Source organism: Acipenser ruthenus, chromosome 15, assembly GCF_902713425.1.
Source record: "Acipenser ruthenus chromosome 15, fAciRut3.2 maternal haplotype, whole genome shotgun sequence".
Classification (NCBI taxonomy): domain Eukaryota; kingdom Metazoa; phylum Chordata; class Actinopteri; order Acipenseriformes; family Acipenseridae; genus Acipenser; species Acipenser ruthenus.
This window is the reverse complement of record NC_081203.1, coordinates 2,900,445-2,927,878: the sequence shown is the minus strand read 5'-3', so window position 1 is coordinate 2,927,878 and position 27,434 is coordinate 2,900,445. Positions and strand designations below refer to the sequence as shown.

Below are 27,434 nucleotides of genomic sequence, written 5' to 3'. Positions count from 1 at the left end.
AAAGAGCTAGGCATTTATAGAAATAATATATCACTTGGAGTCCATGCCAAGTCATTAAAGACTGCAAGACCAAATATTACCATAGGGGGCGCTGCTGGGGTCTCTCTGAGCATTTACAGAAAAAGTAGACTGGCTGTGGTAGTTACTGTATGTTCTCAACCCCAGTCCTAAAGTACATTTTTTTTTCTTCTAACCAGTTTGAATCTGCAGTTTTTTGAGATCACAGACAACGGTTTTGTAGGATTGCACTGTTAGCTAGTTCCACAGACCCTGACTAGCACTAACCCTGTAATGTGAAGTAAGGCAGTGCACGGCTAGGTATTGGGGTCTGTGAAAACAGATGTTTACTGTATGCACATCAGAAGACAGTACAAATAAAACAATGCAACAAACAGTGGACTCGCACAGGACTGAGAATGCAGAAGCAAGCGTTGTTTAAGTGACAACTATTGAGCCATGTCTCCAAGCTGGCATTCACTGGCAGATGTGTATATATCAACACATGCTCTTTCCAGCTGGCATGCAAGCATGTAGGTAATAATGACCCTTACAGCACCTTGCTGGTATGTCCGTGGATTTCCATCAGGCGACAGGGCTGGCCTTTTATCAAGTGAAGACACGTTCTTTCAAATCAAGCAGCATTCAGGGGGTCGGCCCACAGCCCACAAAGAACTGTCTAATATCGCACATGTTTCTGAAATTGACACTTAGGGGTGCCCAGAGCCCTGATTGGGTTTATTGGAGCTGGTTAATGTAAATGTTCCATTATTCTGTTCCTCTGAACCTGGATTTGAAGGGGAGGGAAGCAGAGGGAACATCAGCATTTCATAGTTAGTCTAGCAGTTTATGTTTCTATTGTTATTAGTATTATTGTAGAATTATTATTATTATGGTGGAAAAGACTCCCTTGTTTTGACTTTGTGCCGGGAGATCTTCTGTAAACAGGAGGAAACAGCACCGAGACAGCCTGAATAATAATATGTTCTCCCTGTTAGCTTTCAAGGACACACACTGAGCCTGACTGTGTACAGTGACTACCAGCCATGCCTTCATGTGTTGTCATGGAAACATGGGCATCCCAACATGTGGGCTCTCAGCTTGCACACGAACTGAAGGAAGGGATCCTCGACAGTAGAACCTTACACTCTCACTCTTAACAATTCAGGCACTCCATATAAATGGGGGTGCCTCGGTCCCTCCTCAATTTAACCACTGACCTTTTAGATTTGATCTGTGATTGTTGAAGGGGTGAACTGGTCACTGTGACTAACGCCATGGCGATGCAGTGTCCTGATGGAAGGGGCCAGCCTTGTTCTCTGACTCACACAGCCGGCTGATCTGCTGCACTGACCTCTGATGAGCGCTGAATACAAGGAGGGTATGAATCTGCTCCTGCATTGAGCTCGCTGCTCTGTGGGCAGACAGAGAATCTGCTAAACAGGGAGTTTCTGGCTGAGGTGTGGAAAACCCCAGAACTTTCTAATTCAGGCTGAGAGGAATGAACTGCAGCACTGCAAAAACAAGTGCTTCCTTCTGTAATTTCCCAAAGCAAAGCCTTTAATGAACTTCTGTTTGATCGTTATCTTATTTAGAGGAGACAATACCGCGGTAATGTTATGAAAACTGAGAGACAAAACTACTTTCCAGGGTGCTATAGTCAGCCAGAAACCTAAAATAATAATACATAAAACAAAAATGAAAATGATTCAATCACAAAAAAAAGGCTTATTAAATAAATTCTAGCATAGCATAATTCTAGCTCTGAGCCTAATTATTGACAGCTGAGTTTTGTTTGTGACTCAAGGATGCAGGACCTGTATCATCAGCCTGACATCTCAACGGCAGAACGCATGACTGAAATGATCAAGCTGAGTTTTTGTAAAAGTATCTTAAATACGCAGTCACGTGCCTGCTTGAGATCCTGGAGTTCTGTATTTAATGGTGTATTGCTGTGACGTGTCGGGTTCATAATAACAGCCCTCAGGTATTGGAGCACAGGTGTTCTGCGTTTTGAACGGACCCCGTGGTTGCCGATGGTTTTATTTTCTCATTATTTTTAGCGTCTGTTTTCTTTTTGTTACCAATAATATACAGTAAAGATAGTAAACCTATTCTAAAATCGTTGTTAGCTCACATTTTGTAAAGAAAAACTCGGGGTAAACGGTAGCATAAACACGGTAAAAAAATAAAATAAATACACTAAAAAATGTACGTTTTTATTATTTATTTATTTTGTACAGTGGACCAGACCAGAAATAAATAACTCAGTGTAGTCTACAGTTCTTACGTTATTAGGTGTTTTAGAATTGTTGACAATTTGAATAATGACAATTTGAAGTAAATACAGTAGATTTTGAAATCTGGTCATTTGTTTTGAAATGTACCAATAACAAATTCTCTCTCTCTCTCTCTCTCTCTCTCTCTCTCTCTCTCTCTCTCCTCTCTCTCTCTCTCTCTCTCTCTCTCTCTTCCCGTTTTAACTGCCCGTTTTAACTGCTGCGGGTTAAGGGAAAAAAACATGGGATGGAAAACGAGAACAAAACAGTACAAAAAAAAAACCCCACTGGAACAGCGAGTGAAAGTTAAACAGCAGATACAGTAACAACATAGAAGCACTTATTTGGCTTGTTTTTTCATCCAAAGTAAAATGTGCACAGCTTGCTCTGTTTCCAAATGGAAAGGAAATGATCGAAAATAAGTTTTAAACAACTCGGGCTTGGGAAGCTTCCCGTTTATGAAGTGATTTCTTATTAAAATGGAACGCGTTAGAAGAATGAAACCCAGTTCTAAAAAAAACTCAGACTTGCACTTAAAATTGATTGTCTGTGAAGTGGTTTCTTACTTTCCCTGTATGAAAAACGAAATTACCAACTGTCGCCTCTCTGCAGGATCTTGAAGCAAGGAACAATGTAATGTAGATACGCAGCGCCTTGCATAGGGTGTGGACTCTGATTCGATGCAGGCACCGTGTCCGTGTGTTTTCCACTGCAGTACCTATCCAGTGAACTCTCTGTGCACCCCTCAGATCCTGCGCGCTGAAATTGATGACAGACGCGTAGGATCTGCTTCAAGACACCGCCTGACCTCGATATAATCGTGTGTGTGTGTGTGTGTGTGTGTGAAATCGGGTCGGATGAGAGGTAAAACCGAGGTCCTACTGTAAGTGACTCTGCAGCAGCAGCTGTGATGCATAGTTCACCCCCTAGTCTCAGTCAGTCGCTTTGGATAAAAGCCTCTGCTTAATGACTCATTAATAGTTAAGGAGAATTCACGAGATTGATTTGTCCCCTATAATCTATCATCATCGTCATCATCATCATCATCATCATCATCATCATCATCATCATCATCATCAGTCAAAATAATTTAGATTATATTTTAGATTCTAAAGTAATTCTTCGTGGCTTTTTGTCAGACCTTTGACCCGTTATCTTAAGCACTTGCGTATTTTGTACCCTGCCGAGACCTTACACAAAATCTATCATTTAAATATATATATAATTTAGTAATCTTAATACGCGGTTGGGGAAACCCTTGCTGCTTAATACAGATTTGTTATTATTATTATTATTATTATTATTATTATTATTATTATTATTATTATTATTTTCAAATACAAAATCCGCCCCGACTAGATCAAAGTCCTCATCGGTGAGGTGACTGAACTTATCAGAACTCCCTGTACGTGAGTCCACAGCACTACGTCACTCCAGTTTGCATCTGTAAACAGAGACGAATTGTGAGTATCATCGCTTCCAGCCTGGGATGATGGTGCAGCACCCACGAATCAGGTGACGTGCTCGGTCACCACACGCAGGGCTATTGTGTTTTATTATGAAGAGATTGTGTGTAGAATTTCTCTCGAGTTCTTCCACCCACATCCCACACAAATATACTGCATCCACTGCAGTAAAGACAACAATACACAATGTGTACTATTATTTATTATTGGGCTAATATAATATCTCCAAAATTCTGACGTGCTTTTTTTTTTTTTTTTTAGAAAGCCAAGAGCTTTGTTTCTATATACGTGCGTGATTACTGTATATATTGCTTAATTGTAAACGCATAACTGACTCAGTCATTTAATTTTTCACGCAGTGTTGCTTCATCAGCGATGGCATTGCATGCATCCCTTAAGAAAGAAATCCAGTCCGTGGTTTGTGAAAACTGTATGCAGTTTGGATTAGTTTGCCCGATCCAGCCTAGAAATGACGTCATGTTTCCTAAAGGGAGGCGGGGATAGGCGACAGGGTGTCTCTGGGGGCGGAGCGTGCAAGGTTTAGTCTCTTTACTGAATCACCATAAGGCAGAGACAGAAGCAACAAGCGGGGAGGGTTAGTTACAGACAGCCTCCATCGCTTCAGTGTGCTGACAATACTGCGCTTCTAGGGGCTGGATTATATACATATATCAATATACCACTCAGCGTACGATCCAGGGCGTTTTTCTGCGATGGAGTAAAACATTACGAGAACGCCGCAACTAATGGTTTACCTAATGCAGTCCGGGTTGCAAAATGTCAAATCGGGGAGCCCCGATATGATGTTTGACGCGAACTCCTGGAAAATCCGGAGCATTTGGGACGGTGTGAAGTTGGAGGTGGCCGGGGACTCGAGCCCCGTAGTCCTGCATAGTTTTACGCAGTTGGACCCAGATCTTCCGCAGCTTGAGGTAAGATCACCAGAATTATTTATCTATTTATTTATTTTTATTTTCCCTTTATAAACGTGACTCAGAGAACAAAAACACGATGCAAGGGCTGAGTGTGTTAAATTGGGTTCCACTGTTTGTTCAGAATACAATTAGTGAACACGTATTTGTTTGTGAAGTTGACATTAAAGGCATTTCATACTGTACAGTCAGACCCTAAATCGTGTTATAAACTACCAGACAGAGTCGCAATCCGGACTTTTATAATTTAAATTAGGATGTGCGTGGAATGTCTATACAGTGCAGCAGGCTTTACAGAACAGCACGGGACTCTAGGATTTGCATCTGTCTGAAAAAATAACGTTTGATCACGCGTGAAGACATTGAATCCATGCATGGCTACATTCAGAGCGCTGTGCCTGTGTATGAAATGACACATGGGGGTTTCCTTGCATGGAGGGGAAACCCCCCCTTCCATATTGACGAGGTTCCAAAAGTACTGGTGAAGACCCTGTGTTAAAAGGTTAGCTGTAGGTCAGCTGTCTTTATCTTTGTGCTGTCTCTTGTGTCAATAGAAAGCAATCCACACATATTTTGCTCAGGTCTTCTTCAGTTATTGTTTGTTCAGTGATAACATGCTTTTTCTCATGCCTTGTGGGCTGCACCTTGTCCATTAAGCTGAAGCTGGTACCCTAACCTATACACTCAGTCTCTTAGTGCCTGCAGTGGGAGTCTTGTAACTAGACACTCTCTGCCTGTTGCATTACAATGCACACTGCTTTGGATATATGCAGTAAGGGCTGAGTCTTCTAAGCACTGCATAATATTACATGCATGTTACTGTCGGACAGATATTCTCTTCTGCCTGGTGTATTATCATTGCAATGGCAGCATCCCCCACCCCCCGCATTAGAATGTGCCGTTTTGTTCTGACCAAATATTACTTTAGAATTCTATTGCCAAACAGGATTTTAGCCTTGAATTGAAATATATAGTTTGCATAAGAGATGTGTGTCTCCCAGTGCTGGCTTAGCATTATTCATGGGATTTGTTTGTTGCAGTCTTTGCATGTTGTTTGAGTCGGTCTAGTGCCTTTTAGCCTAGCTGCAGTGTATTCTGTGCAGCAGTAAGGACTCTCATCCCTTCTCAGATACTGCCCTGTCCTCCACACCCGCCTTCAATCTAGTCTCTCCTCTGATGGTATCAGTGTATTATGGCTAATCTCCCTTCTGTCTGCCCCTAATGCTTTCCCCGGTGCAAGCATACCTTCCACGCTCTGTGTGCAAACTCACTGAACTGCAACACGGCTTCTAGAACAGCATGCTTAATAACGTTCTGCTTCCGAATGTTCCAGACTCCCATGCGCATTCTAAAGATTCCGCAACTAATAGAATGTCTGACCTGCATCCCACACTTTCCAATGGCTCTGTGCTGCATCAGCGCTGTGCCCCATCTGCTCTGAATTAAACCCGCGCTCCAGTTCAAGGCTATAGGGGAATTTGGGTTAGAGATGATCTGCAATTTAGTTTTACCCTGCCTTAAAGAGAAAATGAACTATCAAGACTGTTATATTGATGCATTGATGGCAGCTTGGATTTCAGTCTGTTTGATCACACAGTACTGTAACGCAGCCTATCCGCTCAGCAGAACATGTGTTGTTCCTTCTGGATGAGATATCACGTAGCAGGGTGGGGGGAGTGAAAGGCATTAGCACACCAGGGCAGCAACAGCGCACAGACACAGGCCGGCACTAATAGATTTGATTAGCTGCCGGTACTGAAGATGCAATTGAATCAGGCAGAGACAGTGAGATGGTAACAAGGCTGGGAGGGGGTTGCAGTAATGTGTCTGGATGATGTCATGGGTCAGAATGCTGCCCCTTGCATCAGTTTCCGATCAGCTTCACTAGCTAGCTGGTCCCTATTGTACAAATCTCTTGAACCCATGCCTGATTCCCCCCCACCCCCCACCCCTCCCAAATTTTGTTTCACAATCACACCAGTTACAAAACTTATATTGTTGTTGTTTTTCCTTTAGCAAAATAATCAGGTGCCGAGCAAAATTCCCACAAAGCCCTGTAATTAGAAACCAAGCTAACTCATCAGACAGAGGCTCTATTGTTGCGCCCCCCTCTAACTCCCAAATTGAATTGATTCGGCTCGATGGCGCTATTTTTAGAGCTTGTTTTCATCTGGCCAGCTCTTTTTATTGCAGTTCCGATCATCTGGGCTCTGTGTCCGCTGAGTTATTGCTGCAGGAATTCAAGAGAGACGGAGAGTAAGATGGGTTTCACATGCGGGAATGCCTGGAATGCTCAGTGAAATTCAAATGTGTTTGTGTGTGTGTGTTTTTTTTTTTAGCTGGGCAGGTCTGTGTTTTCAGCGTGCATTCTTTTTTTTGCTCTGCCTCATAGAGCTCATTAGAGGGGTGCAGCGTGCAAGGGGTGGTTATCGTTTTGGAATGCTAGGAGAATGGCGTGTATTTGAGGAATGATTGGAGAAACAGCCGGCAGGCAGATTCCTCAGGGCAGTTTCAGCTCACGATTGTAAGCAGGAGATCCTGCAGGACTGTTCCACAGGGCAGTTCATCTCCTGAAATGACTTATTTACCCCAGGCCCTCTGAACTGTTATCTGCCCTATTACTGCTATAGGCGTCTGTTTTCTATTTGCATTTACTGATAATGGAGCTGGTTATTGTAAGCATATTGGAGTCTATAGAGGGTCACGTGATCTCAATAAATATGCAGAAACTGTTACAAAAATATATATCATTGATACACAGCTAATCTAGATTGGTGATCAATACCCTAATGGCCTCAGCCTTGCTGAGCTGATCACTCGCATCTATTATCCTCAAAGCAGCATTTACCCTACAGTGAAATGGAGAGGCAGTCTGTGAGTGTGTACGATATTGATTCATGAGAAGGAACTGATGCGCACCCAACCCTTTGCCTCTCTTCCTCCCAGCTTCCCAGATCTAGCTGTTGGGGGGGCTGTGCTCTCTGTGGAGCCTGGCTCTGTGAGTGTGTGTAATGCAGTGTCAGTCTCCCCTCAGTGCTGGTCTCCCAGGGGGGCTGGAGGGGCTGTGCTCTCTGCAGAGCCTGGCTCTGTGAGTGTGTGTAATGCAGTGTCAGTCTCCCCTCAGTGCTGGTCTCCCAGGGGGGCTGGAGGGGCTGTGCTCTCTGCAGAGCCTGGCTCTGTGAGTGTGTGTAATGCAGTGTCAGTCTCCCCTCAGTGCTGGTCTCCCAGGGGGGCTGGAGGGGCTGTGCTCTCTGCAGAGCCTGGCTCTGTGAGTGTGTGTAATGCAGTGTCAGTCTCCCCTCAGTGCTGGTCTCCCAGGGGGGCTGGAGGGGCTGTGCTCTCTGCAGAGCCTGGCTCTGTGAGTGTGTGTAATGCAGTGTCAGTCTCCCCTCAGTGCTGGTCTCCCAGGGGGGCTGGAGGGGCTGTGCTCTCTGCAGAGCGTGGCTCTGTGAGTGTGTGTAATGCAGTGTCAGTCTCCCCTCAGTGCTGGTCTCCCAGGGGGGCTGGAGGGGCTGTGCTCTCTGCAGAGCCTGGCTCTGTGAGTGTGTGTAATGCAGTGTCAGTCTCCCCTCAGTGCTGGTCTCCCAGGGGGGCTGGAGGGGCTGTGCTCTCTGCAGAGCCTGGCTCTGTGAGTGTGTGTAATGCAGTGTCAGTCTCCCCTCAGTGCTGGTCTCCCAGGGGGGCTGGAGGGGCTGTGCTCTCTGCAGAGCCTGGCTCTGTGAGTGTGTGTAATGCAGTGTCAGTCTCCCCTCAGTGCTGGTCTCCCAGGGGGGCTGGAGGGGCTGTGCTCTCTGCAGAGCCTGGCTCTGTGAGTGTGTGTAATGCAGTGTCAGTCTCCCCTCAGTGCTGGTCTCCCAGGGGGGCTGGAGGGGCTGTGCTCTCTGCAGAGCCTGGCTCTGTGAGTGTGTGTAATGCAGTGTCAGTCTCCCCTCAGTGCTGGTCTCCCAGGGGGGCTGGAGGGCTGTGCTCTCTGCAGAGCGTGGCTCTGTGAGTGTGTGTAATGCAGTGTCAGTCTCCCCTCAGTGCTGGTCTCCCAGGGGGGCTGGAGGGGCTGTGCTCTCTGCAGAGCGTGGCTCTGTGAGTGTGTGTAATGCAGTGTCAGTCTCCCCTCAGTGCTGGTCTCCCAGGGGGGCTGGAGGGACTGTGCTCTCTGTGGAGCCTGGCTCTGTGAGTGTGTGTAATGCAGTGTCAGTCTCCCCTCAGTGCTGGTCTCCCAGGGGGGCTGGAGGGGCTGTGCTCTCTGCAGAGCCTGGCTCTGTGAGTGGAGCGGAGTCACTGCTGCTGCTGCCTCTACTTGGGCAGCCTAATGGAGCAGTCGGCACTTTGACAGATTACTGGAGATCATGAAACCTCTTGGAGCGTCTCTTAGGAAACTGGAGCAATTTCAGTAAGTAACTCCACAGAGCTGGAGTGTGCTCCCTGCCAGACACAGGCCTGACCTTAAAGGGGCGGCGTCCCATTTCTCTTGTATCTTTCAAGGTTGAGCGACGCTGCACTGTAATTTAGTTTGATGGCAGAGCATTTGCTTGCAAAGGAAGCACATCACTGAAAAAAGGCACAGAGCTCTGTGCTGTTAATTGTGCAGCGAGCTGGTGCAGGAGCAGCATCTATTCCGTGTTTCCTCCACGGTCTGTGGAATCCGGCTGTTGATTCTGGAACAGCTTGGTGAAACTGCGGTGTTGTTAAAACAAAGCAAAACAAGCAAACAGCATGTGACGCCAGCGTGCTGGATCAAGAAGAGTTTGAACTGGGGTTCAGCCTCCCAATCCATTGAAAAAAGCGATCGAATGCATTAGATCTAGCAAAATATGTTTATTATTATTATTCCGAATAAAAAAGAAAGAAGAGCAATGAAGTATCTGTAACCAGTTTGGTATCGGACTTCCAGACCCCTCCCCTGCCCCTACCCCATATAGTACTGAGAGCTCTAATTGCTCATGTGACACAATGCAGCAACAAGCACGTGCCGTTTGGAAAGCTGCTGTCGAGAGAAAGGGACTGTGTGTAAATCACAAGCCTCACTTTCACACTTCAGGATGAGGCTCTGTTTGTTATGTAGACGTGACATCACTGCGACCCAGCATGGGGGCCTGGACTCCTTGTAATTAGCAATGAGTAAACAGGTAACAGAACTTCCCCAGGCCCTCTGCATGCTGAAAGACAACCTGTTGTAGCGTCAGATGATATAAACTGCAGCACTGTCAAATCTGAATGCGTTAGTGTGAAAGGGATGCAGCAATTTTACACATGGTGAGGCATAGGCTCCTGTGTTTTAATGAGATAAATGCACTACCTGTTATATGTGTCACTACTGCAGAAGTATACAAATAAAATGTGAATTTGTATAATTATTATTGTTTAGGACAATCTATATTTTAGTGCGTTCCGGTAGCTTCAGATTTGACAAATGTTAACAGGGATTTATCCACTGCTTGTGCTGTAACCATGGCACCACCACAGTAACCTTTTCACAAGGGGTGGTTTCCCTTCTGTATCTCACCAAGGCAAAGGTTAAAGACGTCACATTACGGGTGGAACAGTCCTTTTTGAGGTGACTGAAGGAAACGCTCGCACGTTTCCCTGGTCTCGCTCAATCTGAATGCCAGTGCCAGAAATAACCATTACCTCTCACAGTTGCAGAAGTGGTAAGCCATTCCGTGATTGTATCTCTGAAGAGCCGTGTAAAGGACTTGCAAACTCGTTGCGTTTACAGTGACTCTTTATGGCAGGTGTTTCCGCTGTTTGCTCTTTGCTGATAATGCTTCTTATCGGCACGCCAGCTCTGTTTTCTTTATCACTTCACATGTGTGTCTTTATCCTCCTATACTGCAGCATAATACTGTGTGTTTATATGAAACAAAAAGGCAGCTCTGTTTATGTAATCAGATTGCCATGATATGAATGCTGACTCGAACAACAGCCACACTCAGGATCTTTCAAACAGTCTGTTTTAAGCCATCACATGAACTTGGGTTAACCGCTAAGCATTCAATGCTAGCCTTTTCCTGCACCTGGGCCGGGCCTGGTGGTGTGCAAGCAAGCATGCCAGATTGTTCAGAGTGCTCTAAATACCAAGGGACCACCATCATACAGCCTCTTAGCCAGATCTCATTGTTTTAAAATGACGTAACGTAAGCACTTGAGCTCTGATGCACGGGATGAGATCAGAGCTGAAAATGCTGGTCGAACCCCTCAAGGTGCAGAAGGAATCGAGCGCTTGTTCAAACGGTTTCTTCTTCTTAAATTACACTGGAGAGCGACTCAAGTATCGCGAGGAGCAAACTGACCGTTTGGACGACCAACCTGTCAGTGAATTTGAAACCCTGTTTCGACCCCTTTTCGGATTGTTTGTTTGAGAGTGTCAGCTGGACTCGGACACACAAAGGGACCCCTTTTATTCTGGTTTCCAGGGCTCGCAAACCATGTGGCTGCTTTGCAAGAGCCTGGCAGCCTCCCCTTTCACTGAGAGAGAAATCACATCGACAGGACACATGTAGCCAGCCTCTCTGATACAGTATGTATTGATCAGTCAGTACAGTGCCAGGTAGCGAGTTTAATGACCTCCAGGCCGATTGAACCGCAGAGCCCTGTCCAGTTGTCGGGAGCAGCAGTTGTCAAGAGCTGGGCTGCGCAGCTGGTCATAGAAATAGCATCAGAGATGGGCATGCTTTGAATATATGCTGTAACAGAATGGAAATTCCTCCACCTTCACTTGCTACAATATTTCCTCCCTCTTCAGTATTTCACTCTAAATACTTTTACATAGTAAGGTCACCACTCCAGACACATTCAGTAATAACTATATCATTTGCAGTTTTACTGAATGCAGTAAATAATAAACTGTCAAAATAGTTTAATTGCATTGATTTCTTAAGAGATGTCGGTGATCCTGAATATTTGAACATACCAACAGTGAGAAGTTCTGTTGGAAGGCAGGCTTTTGCTTTTTCTGCCCCCCTCGGACTGGATAAACTACCCACAGAACTCGGTAACGCTCTGGTTTCCGGGTTCTATTGAGGAAAGTGCTCGGCTGCTCCAGGGCTCCTGCACGGCTGGGAAATTCTGCCCAATTAGAGGGAATTCTTTTGTGATGCGTGGACGGAATGCTGGGGAAGGCAGGAGGTGAGTCAGAGCTGAGGTGCCAGCCAATCACTGCTTGTCATCTGTTCAACACCCACCTCAGGGTTCCAAATATACATGGGCTCACACTAGACCTGGCTCAGTAATTGTGTCATTTACAATTAATTGCAATGCAGTGTAATTGGAGGTGTGGTTGAACCTTGGCACACCTGCATAATTGTAGCTGCAATTGTAATCATTGATCAATTACACACCTTTCCCAGCTTAATCAATGACAGCTCCACGTTGTGTTTTGCATTGAGCGAACGTTATCCCCTTGACTGAAATGTCAAATCTAACCAGCCTTGTTGCACACAGCAGACCCACAGTTCCTTCATTTCTCGTTGGGACACACAAGGCCTGGTTTCAGATCCCGGACCAGCAGAGAAAATATTGACCTGCAATGGAAAGCAACATTGAAGCACAGCTGCTGGAGTTTGTTAGCCTGCAGGAACAGCCTGGGAAGGATTTCTAAAGGCGAACTTCATTGTGTGGTACAGTACAGCAGGCCTTTCTGCACTGAAAACAAAAACAGCTCCATGAACAATATAATTACAGTGAGATGTAGGTCAGGCTGATTGCTGGTGCATTAGGAGCTGGGAGCCGGGAGAGAGGCGGGGGTTGACCTGGTTTTGCTAACAGTTAGACCGAGGCAGGGATATCCACTCCAAACTCTCTGCTACTACAGAAATGCATGGAGGAAAACCATAGAGTATAAAACAATGTCGTGCATTCTGAAATCAAATCGGGGTTTGCTGGCTGCTGTGGTTGGTAGCTGCCAGTAAGAGGAAGGTCGGTACACGGAGTGTGTTTGATCACTAACTTTATAGGGTGACTGACGGTCACACTGTAATTAACATCAGACTGAAGCGGAAACTGTTGAAAGCAAATTACTGCAACATGTCCAGCATGTGTATTCGGCTTTGACGTTTTTGCACGAAAGAGCCAACTGCCTAACGTTGCAAAACATACCTTTGTCAAGGGAAAGTGTGTTTGAAAATAAACCGTGGAGGTACTTGTAGATATATCTGTGCGTGTCTAAATATATACATACATGCTATTAACACCCCTCGTTTCCAGGTTAACGTCACAGATGTGAGCCACAGATACAGCTCAGAGTAATGCCACAGATTGTGAATTGCTGCTGTTGCAGTATGCACAGGGGATATAGCCACGGCACACCCTGGATTTTAACCGGCATGGGAAAGCCAAGCTGCTTATATATAATTTCTCTTATTAAACTCCTAGTAAAACCAGGAGTGGATGAAACTGCTATGCAATGGAGTCTTATTCCCATCCCTGAGTAGGTATTCTGTTTGAATCTCTGTATTCTAGGGTGTAATCATTTTTGGGATGGTTTTGGATAGGTCTATTGCTCAAGGCATGTACTAGGGTTCAGTGGACCAGTAATGGCTTTGCATGGTATATCCTCGTGCTGTAGCTGAAAAACATTTGCTTTGTGTGTTTGCATGTAACTATGTGCCCACAGTCTATCAACACTCATAAATACTACAGTGCTGAGATGATTGAACAATCCAGCTATTGCGAATGATGTGTTCGCAAGACGACAGCAAGGGAGACGTGTTCTTCCACGTAATCTCTCCTGTGTGACTGTACGCACACCCTCCTTATCAGGGTTCCACTGCCACCACGCTCTCTGATGTCACTCTGCCACTGCTCAGGGAGTTCCCTCTGTCTCCTGCTTATCGCCATGGCGATGCTCTAAACAGATACCAAATAGCAGAAGCTATTGAATTGGAGTAGGTAGGTCAGCCTGCATCTCAGTACTTGACTTTAGTAACTTCTGGGCTGTGTTTAAGAGGGCAGCGAAGTTGCTTCAGAAGCAATCCCCAAGTTCAACAATAAATATATTTTTTAAAAAAACAGTGGCCTTTAAGCTACAAGAGACCTATGCGTCCCACAAATAAAAATGATACCAACTTTTTGCAATGAGGTGCACGAAAAACCGGATTTAAAATGTACTGGCAGGTTGGATCTGGTCATCCAAACAGTCAGTTTCCTCCTCAAGTATCTCATTTTAAGAAGGGAGGTGTTTTGAACAAGCGGCGCTCGATTCCTTGTGTACCTGAAGGGGTTAAATAGAGTTAGACACATGGCAGTAAAAAACAGGAAGTTGCTCCAGTCTGTCTGGGGTGGTGTAGTTATTCCCATCCCCTGCCTGCTGGGGCTCTGCGCACACACACACACACACACGCACACACACACACACACACATACACACACACACACACACACACACACACACGCTCTCTTCAGTTAAGCTGATTATCTCTTGTAATGCGTGTGGCTGAATTCGAGGCATGCGTTCCATCGGTGCTCAAAGGCAGCGTCTGGAAACCACAGATTTTCCTCAGGCCCTCCAGTCTACAGTTCTGCTAAAGCAAATCCTCCTAATGTGATGCTAAAACCCCTGCCCGGAATTAAATAAGGCTGTTATTTAATTTAGAAAAAAACAAGTCCCACGGCCTATCGCTTCATTACGAAACAAATTAAAACCCATTTCAAATCAAGAGGCCTGCTCTCAGAAAAACACTCCGATCAGATTCGTAGAACTGCGGCGGCCGTCGCCATGGAGACGCGAAAGGCCTTGCGCTGCTTGTCTGTGTTTTAATCGTGGAGTGCTTTCTCTGCTTGTGTAATTCAGTGGTACTGCAACAGCCTTCCCCTTTAAGAACTCATAGTGGAGGGGAGTGTTGTCAGGTCTGTGGGTTTCATTACAGAAACAAAACAAGGCCTGGTAGCCATGGGAACTGCCAGTGAGTGTGTGTGTGTGACTAACCTTGTGAGTAATACCATTACTAGGGGAGGGGTTTCTGCGTGGTATGCAGGAAGTATACACAGATCTTCAATGATACAAAAGCACAAGATAAACTCTGTGTTAGAATGCAAGTTTATTCAGTGGAAAGGCATGCCATGTCTTTCTTCATTATTGTGAACTTTGTTTATTTGCATACCAGCTTGCCAGTTAAGTTTGTGTGTATAAGTTGTAAGCCCAGCTTTCTAACCACAAAGCACCATGAAACCCAGTTTAGTTAAACACAGTAATTGCTGGAGAGCAACTATGTATTTTGTGGCAATTACAGTAATGGCTAAATTGCATTAAAGAAATTAACCCATTCATGCATGACGACCTCATATGAGGATGGCATTCCCCCCCCCCCCCCCCCCCCCATAAAGCAATGTCAATGAAAAATGTATGTATTATGAGGTCGCTGTGTCTGGATGCAAAACAGAATCTTCGTGGAGGGAGTGCTGTTTGCTTGTTCTCCCCAGAACAAGTAACATTGGAACCCTGTGTGCTGTACATCCGTCCTGGCGAGTTGAATTCGCGCCGGGACGGTTTATCTGGTGTGTTTTTAATTAAACGGAACAGTACAGCACAGGCCGTTCTTTCAGCGAGCAGCTTTGAGAACGCGCTTTTCCTCGGTGGAACAGACACACAAGGGACAGAGGAGAATGATTACAAAAACACACAGCACCCGTCTTACACAATGAAAAAAAAATAATAGAATGCCTTGAGATTCTTATCTGCTGGGATTAATAAAACACGTTTAGCATGCAAATAAAAAATTGGACACCAGCATCTAATAATTCTTGTTTTATCAGGGTGGCTGCCGTTTTTAATCCTGCTTCGTTCTTTGAAATTGGAAACTGGACACTGCAGCGGAATATCCCTCACTTAGAAACCTCAAACTGTCTCTAATCTATCATGTATTTAACACACAACCAGTATTAATGTATGACTGAAATGTATTTGGTGCTCCAAGGGGTAACACAGCGTAATATAATGGGAGTTGTTTTGCTGCTGTTTCAGAGCTCGACCCAGGAGATCGGCGAGGAGGTGGAGGAGGGAGCAGTCTACACCATCACACTCAGGAAGGTGCAGGTGCACCAGGCAGCCAGCAAGGGGCAGCGGTGGCTGGGGGTGAGTACTAGGAAAGGGAAGGGGGGGGGGGGGTTATCTGACAGATGAGGTGCTTGATATGTAAAGGCACGCTATTAGATTCATGTGTTTTAAAAGTGGGCACGTCGTTTGATCTCCGCGCAGCGGTGGAGTCCCCTGTCTCTGACTGTGTGGTGCTCTGTGTCCAGGTGGAGACGGAGGCAGCTCTGAGCCTCTACGAGACCTGTAAGGTGCGCACCATCAAGGCCGGCACTCTGGAGAAGCTGGTGGAGTATCTGGTGTCAGCCTTCAGGGGAAACGACTCGACCTACGTGACCATATTCCTGTGCACCTACCGCTCCTTCGCAAGCACAAAGCAAGTGCTGGATCTCCTGCTGAACAGGTACGCCAGCCCCGGAGGTCGAAGGTCAAGAACAAGGTGAAAGGACCTGAGGGGGTATCGTTGTGTGACGTCACGCCTGGTGAAACCCGGTGACAGATAATGACCTCATCGTCTCCACTTGACTCTCTGTAGTTGGGGGTGGTGTGGCTTTTTGTTTGGAAACTAATCGTTTTGTTCCGCTCCCCTGCTTGGTTCCAGGTATGCGAAGCTGCACCACCACTCCAGCGCAGAGGGCTCCAGACTGACCGGGGATGACCGGACAGAGCTCAAGAAGTAGGTAGCTTTGCAGTGAAATGCACCCGTGTCTTTTTCTGCTGGCAAACCCGAGCCCTGTGTAATGTTGTCCTGTGTGACTGTGTCGCAGCACTATCTCGTCGATCCTGGGCGCCTGGCTGGATCAGTACTCGGATGATTTCTGGAAGCCCCCGGAGTACGGGTGTCTGCTGCAGCTCATCTCCTACCTGCACCTCAACTTCCCCGGCTCGGACCTGGAGAGGAGAGCCTGCAACCTGCTGGCCCAGTTCCACCAGAGACAGCACCGCACGCCGGAGAATGAGGGTACGCAGCACGCTGGCACTGGCACAGCCATGCATTCGCACACACACACACACACGCACACACATGCACACACTGATACACACTCACACTTTGATGTGATTCAGCCATCTGACATTTCTGTGTATCAGATTGTCTCTACTATTAGATAGTTTGCATCAGGAGGAATTGATGTCACGTTTTAACGGTATATTATAGAAAATACAGTATAGTGTGCTGATACAAGCTGATACAAGTTAATCTCCACCCAACAAAAAGTCAAAGCATCTGAGTTCTAGCAGGTCTCCCTTTTAAGATTGTGCTGCGTTTGAAGGCAGTGGTTCTCCGTTTCTGGGTGCTTGGTGTATTGAAGCTCTGTCTCTCCCCGCAGTGCTTGACCACAGAGCCTGCACCTTCACCATGCTGGAGGAGAACGGATACGAGGAGGAGCGGCCCGACTTCCTGTCCTTCTCGCAGGACGTGGTGGCAGAGCAGTTCACGCTCTTGGACGCGGTAAGAGAGTGCAGCCAACGCACATGGAAATCTGCTTTCATAGGATGAAATGCATTTTCCGAATCTCCCCACGATCTCAAAAGCCTGTTTGAAGAGAGCGCGCCCAATTCACAACGCTTTAATGAATATATTCATGAAACTGGTGTCAAAGAAGAAAGCAGCCCCCCAGAACAGTTACATAGACATCAAACTATATTTTAATAATAATCGCAGAACAGGCATGGATCTCGTAGCGATTGTCTGATTTTATGACTCGTTTAAATATTTGAACGTCTCCCTTTTCTCCCTTCGCCTCCGACAGGAGCTCTTCAAGAAGGTGGTGCCCTATCAGTGCCTGGGCAGCACCTGGTCTCAGAGAGACAAAAAGGGGAAGGAGCACCTGGCCCCCACCATCCGCGCCACGGTCACCCAGTTCAACAACGTCACCAACTGTGTGATCAGCACCTGCCTCAGCGACAAGACCCTCAAACCCACACAGAGAGCCAAGATCCTGGAGCGGTGGATCGAGGTGGCCAGGGTGAGGCGCTGCTCCTGCTTTTAACAGCCTTTAGAAAAGTTTACCGCAGTGTTTTTGCAGTTTTCCCATGGCTATACATTTACCTTACTTTACCCTGGCTTGCCATTTTTAATATGCCTTACCGTACCTCGCTATTCTTTACAATGCTTTCACTGTGCTTTATTACGCTTTGCTATGCTTTTACTGTGATAAGATTGTGTATCTCTGGTTCTATCGAACATGAATATTGTTGTGAAGGCATTAGCTGACACATTAGTTAGTTTGCTTGTCATGACTGGCCAGTTATTTTTGTGCGGTCCGTCCTTTTAGGAATGTCGGATCCTGAAGAACTTCTCGTCCCTCAGAGCGATCCTCTCGGCTCTGCAGTGCAACTCCATCCACAGGCTCAAGAAGACCTGGGACGAGGTGTCCAGGGAAAACTTCCGGATATTTCACGAGCTGTCGGAAATCTTCTCCGACGAGAACAACCACTCCCTGAGCCGGGAGCTGCTCATCAAGGTGAGGGACTGACTGCTCGCTACAGCGCAGGGGCCAGCTCTGTACTCTGAACTGACCACAGCCGCCACTAAACAGCTAAAAGCACTTCCCCTTTAAGGTGCTATATTCATATTACAATTGCTCAATTTCATTCTTTCGTTTTTCTTTGAAGTATATATTAAGTCGTTCTGTGAATCTGAGCCCCAGTTGGGTATTGATTGATAACTGATGCCCGCGCGCTTGCTGGTGCAGCCCCCCGCTAGCAGGCTGCAGGAAGTCGATGCCAGATGTACGCAGGGCGGGCCAGCTGCTGTGGTTTTTAAGCGGGTTTGGGTCATTGGTTACTGAGAAGCCAGCTAGTCAGTTCAGCGAGCTGGTGTGGGTGTATAAATATATCTGTGATTCTAAGAAATGTGCAGCGCTCAGCAAGGCAGGATGTGGTGGATCGCCGGCCGTGCTCTGCTGACTGGAACTGCCTGCTGAGTGACCGCAAAGGTCAAGAGCAAGCAGCCCTTCGATCATAGAGATGTAATGAAGCCCCCAGCCTGCCGGAGGTCAGCCGCTTTCCAAACATTTTACAATATGCTTAAGCGGCTGTGTTTACATCACGGACCCCCATAATTACTGCAGGCTCCTGTAGTGAATCTGACAAAGTTTCAGTAACTGAGAAATATTGCCAGCGTTTGTCTCATAGAAGAGCTCCATCTTCAAAACATGACAGGGACACACAGCACTTTATTTATTTATTTATTTATTTATTTATTTGATCCCTCAGCATCAATGTAAAATACCCACCCTGGTACTCCTTTGAGCTCCAGGCATCTTACCTCCCTCCCGCTCAGTAGGTTGTGAACGGCGCATTCCCGAGATAGAATGCGTGACTGATGCCGTTCCTCCTGGAGCCAGCGGAATTCCCTGCCAGGAGGAGGGGGCGGGGCTTGGGTGGAAGGTGAGGTGAGGGAGTGGGAGGGAATCCCTGCTGATGTCACAGCAGGCTGCCAGGTCTGATTAGAGCCCCACCTCAGAGCTGGCTGGAATCCACATGTGTAAGAGCTGATTACAGAGGGATATCCCAGGAGGGGAGGAGAGGGAGGGAGGGTGCTGGCTGCACCCTTATCTCCCAGTCACAGTACGCATGAGTCGCTATAGAAAGTAAATTCAACAGTGTTGCACAAACTATTAAAGCAAATAACACACACAGGGGATTAATACACCACACGTCTAAATTAAGTAGGGTGTAAGAGATCCTCTAACAGTTTATAATCTAAAGTAAATCATTTTAAACACACAGATCCAAATTAGCACCGTCTGCCCTTCCCTAAGATTACATTAGGTAGCCCAAGACGGGTGCTAAAAAAGTTTTACCGAAGCATTTCTAGGGTTATCCCGTTCAGATATGCAACGCAAATATAAACCGTTAATCAAGAAATATTTTTCATTCTGTGAGTGGAAGCAGGGATTTCAGAATGACGCTTGACTAAATGGTTCGCTTGAGTCGGTCATATATGCTTGTTTAAATTGTAACTGCGTGTTATGTGAAGTGCCTAAAAACGCTTATTCGGTCTTTTCCATTGTGGAAGAAAAAGACAGCGCTCTAATTTTAGACTGATCGGGTCCTGCCTGCCTACCTACGCGGGTTTCGGTCGCTGGAGGTGTGCAGTTTCTCATTATGACTCAGTTTGATCTCTTTTCTACCTAAACGCTTTTTTTTTCTCTCTACTAGTTTCCGATGACACTGTTGTGTATTTAAACAGGAGAGACATCGGCAAAGACACGTCTTCACCTTTTGGGGTCTCCTGATTGTGTGTGTTTTTTTGAAGGCACGGCTCAGTAATGAGCCCCCGTTTGTGTTTCTCTCTCCAGGAGGGCACCTCAAAGTTCGCCACGCTGGAGATCAACCCCAAGCGGGCACAGAAACGGCAGCAGCAGCAGAGAGAGCTGGTAGGTGGACACTTCAGCAGCTGCCAGTCGCATGTCTGGAAAGACCCGACTCGATCTGAAGGCGCCCTCTAGTGTTGCGATTTCTGTTCGTGGTTGAGTTGCAGGCTGACTTCTGCATCATTGCCCCCTAGTGGTCAAGCCAGGTCTGTAGAGGGTGCAGGCTCCTCAGTGACCAGCGAGCCCCTTGCACCCTCTTAGTACAGAAACCAGGGAGGGAAATAATAAAACTCTTTGATCCATGCCTGGTTTTACTGTCCGTTTAATAGAACACACCTGAGCTTGTTACCTGCACAATGTGGCTAATCAAGCTGGTAGTAAAACCTGGAATGGGTGAAACTGCAATGCAACAGGAGTCTTATTTCAGAAAGCATTACAAAGTGGCCCAAAGGTAGCTTTTTGATACTTGGCATAATGCATACAAATGAAATCGACAGTAAAATGCACATCAATTTGATCTTTTGCATGTTGTAAATAATTGTAAGAATCATTATTATCATTGATGGGGGGGGTCTGGTTCAGTCGGTTCCAAACCCCCTCTCTCTGTGTTTGACACTGGCTCCTTCCCTTGCTGTTTCAGGGTGTGATGCAAGGCACTATCCCCTACCTGGGCACATTCCTCACTGACCTGGTCATGATGGACACTGCCATGAAAGACCATCTCGAGGTGAGTGCTGACCTCGGAGTGCTTAGTAAAGCAATCCTGGTCACTGTGAAGCCTGGTCAATCACATGCATGCAGAATGCATGGTACAGTGCAAAAGTACCGTGCAGATTTAGACTGCTGAAAAATGCTGAACATTCCTTTTGTAAGAAAGTCTATCTTCAATGAACCATTGCTTGTATTTATACTCCATTCAATTAAAGGGAACAGAGTTTCTATTTTTTTAACCTTCTGCTATAAAAGAATTTCAATATTCAATATTCTACCAATATGTAGTGAGATAATATTGATTCATAAACTACAATATATATTTTTGTTTTTATTTCACAGGGAGGATTAATAAACTTTGAAAAAAGAAAAAAGGTAATTTTTAAAAAAAAAATTTTAAATGATCTAACAGGTGAAGTAGCCAGCGCTTTGTAAAGCGAAGCAGTCCGACGATGAAGTAACATTGAAGACTACCTCCACTACATTAATCTGAAAATAAATGGAAATGGCTATAGATCTATACATCACTCTATTAGATTAGTTTACTGGTCTGCTCGTCTGAGTGGAGTTCTCGTTCTCTATACAGTACTGCAGTGTTAAGAGTGAGGCTATCATTGTAAAATAAACTCATTCAATTGTGTTTGAGAAGCTTAACAAGGTAGACCTACAAGACTCCTCAGAGCTAGTTTTTTTTACAAACCTTACCCTGTGCAAAATGACTATTAATACTTTATTAATACTGCCTGCTGGTCCCTGCCTGTAATCTAAAGCCTCATCGATTACTCCTTTATTGAGATGATTAGATCTTCTCTCTCTCTCTCTTCCCCCGCAGGAGTTTGAGGTGATCGCCCAGATCAAGCTGCTGCAGTCAGCCTGCAACAACTACAACTTTGTCCAGGACTCCCTGTTTGTGGAGTGGCTGTCCGGGCTGGAGAGGCTCAGCGAGGCAGAGAGGTGAGGACCGACAGAGCCCTGTGCTTCCGGGGGAGCTGGGAAATGCAGGACCACGGCCACCATAGGGTTGGGACAATGATCGTTTGTGTAGTCTTGATTAGTCAGACCTCAAAAGCTAATCAGTGCTTCTGCTACCCAGAGGAGTGTGATCCTCTCTCTTCCTCTGGACAATTTGTTCATAAAGAGAAGGACTAGGGAAGAGGGGGATGTGTTAGCGTGTGAGCGGGGAAGAGCTCCTAACTCCAGCAGTGAATAGGAGTTTAAACCTGATACCTCACATTCAGAAAGATGGGTGTCTCCTCCCACCCTCGTTCCCAGTCTGGCTGCTAACCCCTGGCTTGTCTTACTCACTCCACAGTTACAGCCAGTCGTGCGAGATTGAACCCCTGTCTGAGTCCGCCAGCAACACCCTGAAAGCCAAGAAAAACACGGGGATCATCAAGCGATGGAGCGAGTGAGTGTTTCTGTTCTCTCTTACATTGCACGCCCTGGGTCCGGTGCTGGGAATTGCTCATGGAAATGTGTTTGATGGTGGTGTTGTTTTGCAGTCGGCAGCCTGCCAGTGCGGAGCCGGGCTGCAGCAGCGCGGGGAGCTCCCACTCCAAGTCCTTCGAGCAGCTGCGCTACGGACCCTACCTGGGGGGCGGAGGGGGGGGAGACGGGGGGGACTCCCTCAGCGTGACCTCGGCCGGCTCTTCCAGCTCCGACGTGGAGGAGATCAACATCAGCTTCGTCTCCGAGTCCCCCGACACGACCGAGAAGAAGGTGGGTTTATACTGACCAGGCAGTATTCAAACCGAGCAGGACTGTGGGCCTTGTTAGGGTCTTACTGCGATAACATGTCAGGCAATATATAGATTCCTGGAAAAACAATCTGGCATTATTTTAATATTGACCAGGCAATATTCAAGCAGTAAGGCCTTACAAGATTATAGGTCCATAAATATAGAGATTTATTTTACAATATGTTCCTGATTTTGTATAAATTGTGCTTTTCATTATTATTATTATTATTATTATTTATTATTATTATTATTATTATTATTATTATTATCTATTTATTTATTTATTTATTTATTTATTTTCTCTCAGCAGTGTTTTATTTCTCAAATATTCATCAATGATTAATGTTATCAGAATGTTGTTACTAATATTAGTCATAGCTAGAAAGAAAAAAAATGCGAAGCATGTCTTAATCGGGCAGTGCTGTCCTGCAACATCCTTAAACACACACACTGTTTTGTTTTTAATATACAATTGCTGTACCTTTTGTGACTGGCGTTTAATTCCTTTGTAGAATGCCACGTCTACTGTAAAACATTCCAACTCTGCCTTAGGCAAGGGGAGCCACCTTCCAGAGCAGATTCTCACGGTATATATACTCTAAGAATCTACTTCCATCAGCTCCATGAGGGAGAACTGCAGCCAAACATTCCATTCCACTCATCCGCATCATCGCAAACCTAATAATAATACCTAATATAACACACTTAACTAAAAGTAGTATAATATCCCTTTATCATTTTAATGTGATTAATAAAAATTTCACGTTTGGTTCCACTGACCCTCATTAGCACTAATCTTGGGCTGCATTGTAAACATAAAGATATTAAAAACCTGGCAAGACTGCAGCAGCTCAAACCTGGAACACAGATCACTGCCTAGAACCTAGAACAGAGATGAGTGCCTAGAACACAGATCACTGCCAAGCACCTAGAACAGAGATGAGTGCCTAGAACACAGATCACTGCCTAGAACCTAGAACAGAGATGAGTGCCTAGAACACAGATCACTGCCTAGAACCTAGAACAGAGATGAGTGCCTAGAACACAGATCACTGTCTAGAACCTAGAACAGAGATTAGTGCCTAGAACACAGATCAGGAAGTGTGCATTGCGTCTGTTAGCTGTGTTAAAAGCTCCGCTCTGTTCTGTCCCCTCAGTTCTGGGAGTCCACGTCCATCTCCTCTCTGGAGACGTCTGGGATCTGCTCAGGCTCGGGCTCGGGTTCCAGCAGCGCCTCGTCCTCCTCGTTCTCCTCCACTCCCGTCACAGCCTCACGCTCGCACAAGCGCTCAGTCTCCGGCTTCTCCAGCTACTCCTCCCTGTCCCTGCCCCTCTACAACCAGCAGGTGGACGACTGCTGCATCATCCGGGTCAGCCTGGACGTGGACAACGGCAACATGTACAAGAGCATCCTGGTGAGGAGGACGCCCCCTGCTGGTGGGCTGTATTCACACCAAAAAAATCTAAATACTATACTGTATATAGAATGCAGGCTTTTATCTTAACAGATTTTTTTTATTACATTTTTAGAAATTTGAACCCAGCTTGTGTGAACTCGATGGAGCTGCCCTGTCAAAACTATAAAATATGTATTGAATTTGTATCTGTTTGCACTGGTGTCCAGTAGAGATCCTGGAACCCCAGTAAAGACACAGACTCTCGTTTCCCGCAGGTGACGAGTCAGGATAAGACCCCCGTGGTGGTCCGCAAGGCCATGGTGAAACACAACCTGGAGCGCGAGCGGCCGGAGGACTACGAGCTGGTGCAGGTCATCTCCGAGGAGAAAGGTGAGTCTGTCCCGTCTGAGCTTCAAACACAGCAGTAGAAAAACAAGCACGAAACATACATGAGATTACAGAACTACTGACTTCTTTCTATTGAAATCTATGACTGTGCTTGTGATGTCATTGACTACATAGTTAATGATGTAACGATCTACTGTGCCTTTCTAGTTAAACCTTCAGGCATCCTGGTATTGAGTCTGTTTATCCATGTATTTATATAATACTCATTGCAGGACTAAATACTAATTGAAAGAGGCAGAAATAACCCCCCCTGCCAGAATGTAGTAATAATGAAATAAAACATATGTTCCCTGCAGAACTGAAGATCCCCGACAACGCAAACGTCTTCTACGCCATGAACTCGTCGGCCAACTACAACTTCATCCTGAAGAGGCGGGGCTTCCCCAAAGTGGGCCGGACCAAGCACGTGGCCAGCTCCACCCTCCCGCGCATGAAGCAGAAGGGCCTGAAGATCGCCAAGGGCATCTTCTAAACCCGGGACCCTTCAGGGAGGCTGTGCCCACCCAGCCCCAGAGAACACAACCCTATCAGTGACATTAAAAAAACACACCTTTTATAAACCTGTGCAAACGAGGTGAACTGGACAGCGCTTACCCTTCAGAGGGTACATGTTTACAGATCTGCGTGGAGGCCCCCAGGAGCCGTGGACACCCCAGCTTTTGGGGTGGCGAGCCCTCGCGGGCCTGCGATGGCGCAAGATAACAAGAGAGAGCTTTTTTAACAGGAATGAACTGATGAGGTGCCTGTGCCGTGGAGAAAGAGCGGCTTATTATCCTTGCTTCGTTGTCGAAGGACACTGTGTCGGCACTAGCCCTGAGGAGAGGAGGTGGAACACCCTGAGGTCGGGGGTTCGAATAGCCCTCCTCTTGCCAGCTACTTTTGAGTTTAAACTCTTTCCCTACAAGAAAAGGGCAACTCACCTTTTAAAATGACACCAGAGCTTCAAGACGGAAATCCGACACTTCTGTAGAAGCTGGGAGTTGATTCAACACTAAATCTCACCGGGGTAAAGAACACACATCACTGCATTGTTAGCAGCTGTCACTCTGCACCCTGTGGTGTTGAAATGATCTCAACCACTACAGCATTAGAAAGAATTCCCCTAAGCCTACAGATTACGGATTTGTTACAGGGAAACAGGATGACAGAATCCTAGGGACATGTCTGTGGCTTTAAAGGAAAGAGGCCCTTTGAAATGGATACAGGAGTTCTGTATTAAATGCAAGCTGACTTTAAGGACTCTCCTGTTTTCTGTAATGTAAAACACAAGGCCTTTGTGTTGAAAACCCCTCCACCCTTTCTGCCTTGCTATTCTTCAAGTGGTGCTAATAGTTGTTGTTAATCGCTTGGGTCTTCTGTTCGTTTCCAGTGACTGCAGTGCACAGCGATAGAGGGAGAGGAAACAGTACAGCGTGCGTTCAATGAGGACAGTTCGAATGGCTACAGCCTCGCCTGGGCACGTTCCCTGCTTTGCCAATAGAGGGAGCCCCAGGCTGGTGGTTTCCACGTCAACCCCCGTAACCGTAAGGTGACGCCGGAACTCCGGAACTGTCTGAGGAACCAATCGCTGGAAGTCTTCTCTCTGACTGTGTGTGGCTGAGCAGGAGGAAATGCGCCCGTGCTAAGACCCAAAGGAGAACGCTTTTTTCTGTGTGTGCTTTTCTGTCTGTGGTGACCTGAAATGTTCAGACTTGTGTGTTTTTTTAATTTTATTTCATGAAGTGAGAGGCGGTGTGTGTGTGTGTGTGTGTGTTAATCTGAGACGTTTATATGAAGGCCTGGTCAGTTCCTGTGCTTATCTCGCTCTCTGAGAAGTGCAGAATGCATCTGTTGAGTAACCTTTAGTTTTACTGTACATGTGATGGTATAGCGCCCCCTGCAGTAAGTATTGTTGGAAAGACTTATAAATAGATAGAAAGATGATAAACAAAAATAATGTAATAAGAGGGGAAAAAGGAGACAGTTGAAATGGGCTATTTACAATGAAGGATTGATCATTTGTTTAAAAATTTGAAAAGAAAGGACGGTTTGCAGATAAGGAACCTCAGCGTTCCTTTAATAGATTTCTGTTCTGCTCCTCCAGGGGCACTTTTGGGGTTTGTTCTGCATGTGCCAAAGACCAGGGGGTGCTTCCCTCAACCCAGTGGACACCTCTCCCGACCTCAGCACTGTTTCCTGCATGGGGCTGGCTTCTGGCTTTCGTCAACAGGGGGCGCTGCTTTGTGGTCAATTGGGACCTTGAGCCCTGTGATCCCACACTTTTGAGATGCACTGAAAAAGGAACACTAACACAGATCGAGACAGTGCAGCCCTTTGAAACTGGCTGCCTAACAAGAAACAGTGTATGAATATCAAAAATGAAAAGTGGAGGCACAGACGGGATAAGAAACTGAGATAAGAGTGGTCCAGTATTTAGGGTTTGCCTTTCACCCGCGGTCAGTTTTATAAATGCATACAATTAGACAAGGGGTGTGAGGTTAAAGGGCGTCTAAAATATTGACCCCAAATTCTCCAGCGCTAGCTGGCAGTGGCACTTTATAAGTGGCACCACCTGCATATGGCAGGGACAGCCATGTGACAGCAGATGTATCGCCAGATTGGTGCTTGCTGTGGTACAAGGAAGCACGTTGATCTGACAAGTACTGTGGCTGTTTGATCCTTAATAATCACAAGGGTCTGTCTGTGTCAAGACTAGGGGAGGAAAGGCATTTTTTTTTTTTTTGTAAAAAGAAAAACGAATGAAAAAACGCTCTTTCGTAACTTGCCTTTCTTCCCCCTGCAGTATTTATTGATTTGTACATAGTGTCGTTGTGTAGCATTGTACATTTTTTTTTTCATATGAAATTATAAATATATATATGAAATTTATAACACAACAGTTGTGAGTTCTGTTCCGGTTTAAAATGCTTTTTGTTTTTCTTTGTCTTTCCTTGTAAAGTCTTTTGTATATTAGAGTGACTGCCTGTAACTTTAAGGCAATGTTTATTATGTTGGGGAAAAATAAAACCTGAACTTAAAATCTACAGCGTGCTGTAAAGTGCTGTGGCTGTGAGTTTGTGGTGCAAAAGATGACAAATGAAACTAATTTCAATAGTGTAGATATCGAGAGCGTCTGTGTTAGTGAGCTTAACAAGGGCAGATCTAAATAATATTATTATTA

At 45.9% G+C, this 27,434-nt stretch overlaps 1 protein-coding gene across 4 annotated transcripts in view; it reads left to right on the top strand.

The window, feature by feature from the left end:
- LOC117422410 (ral guanine nucleotide dissociation stimulator-like) overlaps positions 1–27,297 on the top strand; it is a 51,508-nt gene extending 24,211 nt beyond the window's left edge. For 2 of the 4 annotated variants that reach the window (XM_034909200.2, XM_058986822.1), the window contains exons 2-18: positions 15,629–15,739; positions 15,907–16,100; positions 16,299–16,373; positions 16,465–16,658; positions 17,026–17,147; positions 17,449–17,664; positions 17,974–18,162; positions 20,005–20,082; positions 20,660–20,746; positions 21,073–21,105; positions 21,563–21,684; positions 22,043–22,138; positions 22,233–22,449; positions 22,982–23,056; positions 23,627–23,884; positions 24,142–24,256; positions 24,571–27,297. In XM_034909200.2, coding sequence (XP_034765091.2) covers positions 15,629–15,739; positions 15,907–16,100; positions 16,299–16,373; positions 16,465–16,658; positions 17,026–17,147; positions 17,449–17,664; positions 17,974–18,162; positions 20,005–20,082; positions 20,660–20,746; positions 21,073–21,105; positions 21,563–21,684; positions 22,043–22,138; positions 22,233–22,449; positions 22,982–23,056; positions 23,627–23,884; positions 24,142–24,256; positions 24,571–24,746 — 2,358 coding nt within the window. In that variant the 3' untranslated portion in view covers positions 24,747–27,297. Of the gene's footprint in view, positions 1–4,319; positions 4,675–15,628; positions 15,740–15,906; positions 16,101–16,298; positions 16,374–16,464; positions 16,659–17,025; positions 17,148–17,448; positions 17,665–17,973; positions 18,163–20,004; positions 20,083–20,659; positions 20,747–21,072; positions 21,106–21,562; positions 21,685–22,042; positions 22,139–22,232; positions 22,450–22,981; positions 23,057–23,626; positions 23,885–24,141; positions 24,257–24,570 lie in introns of those variants that run through there. The other 2 variants (XM_034909198.2, XM_034909199.2) reach the window with 2 other exon arrangements.
- Positions 27,298–27,434: the final 137 nt, after the last annotated feature.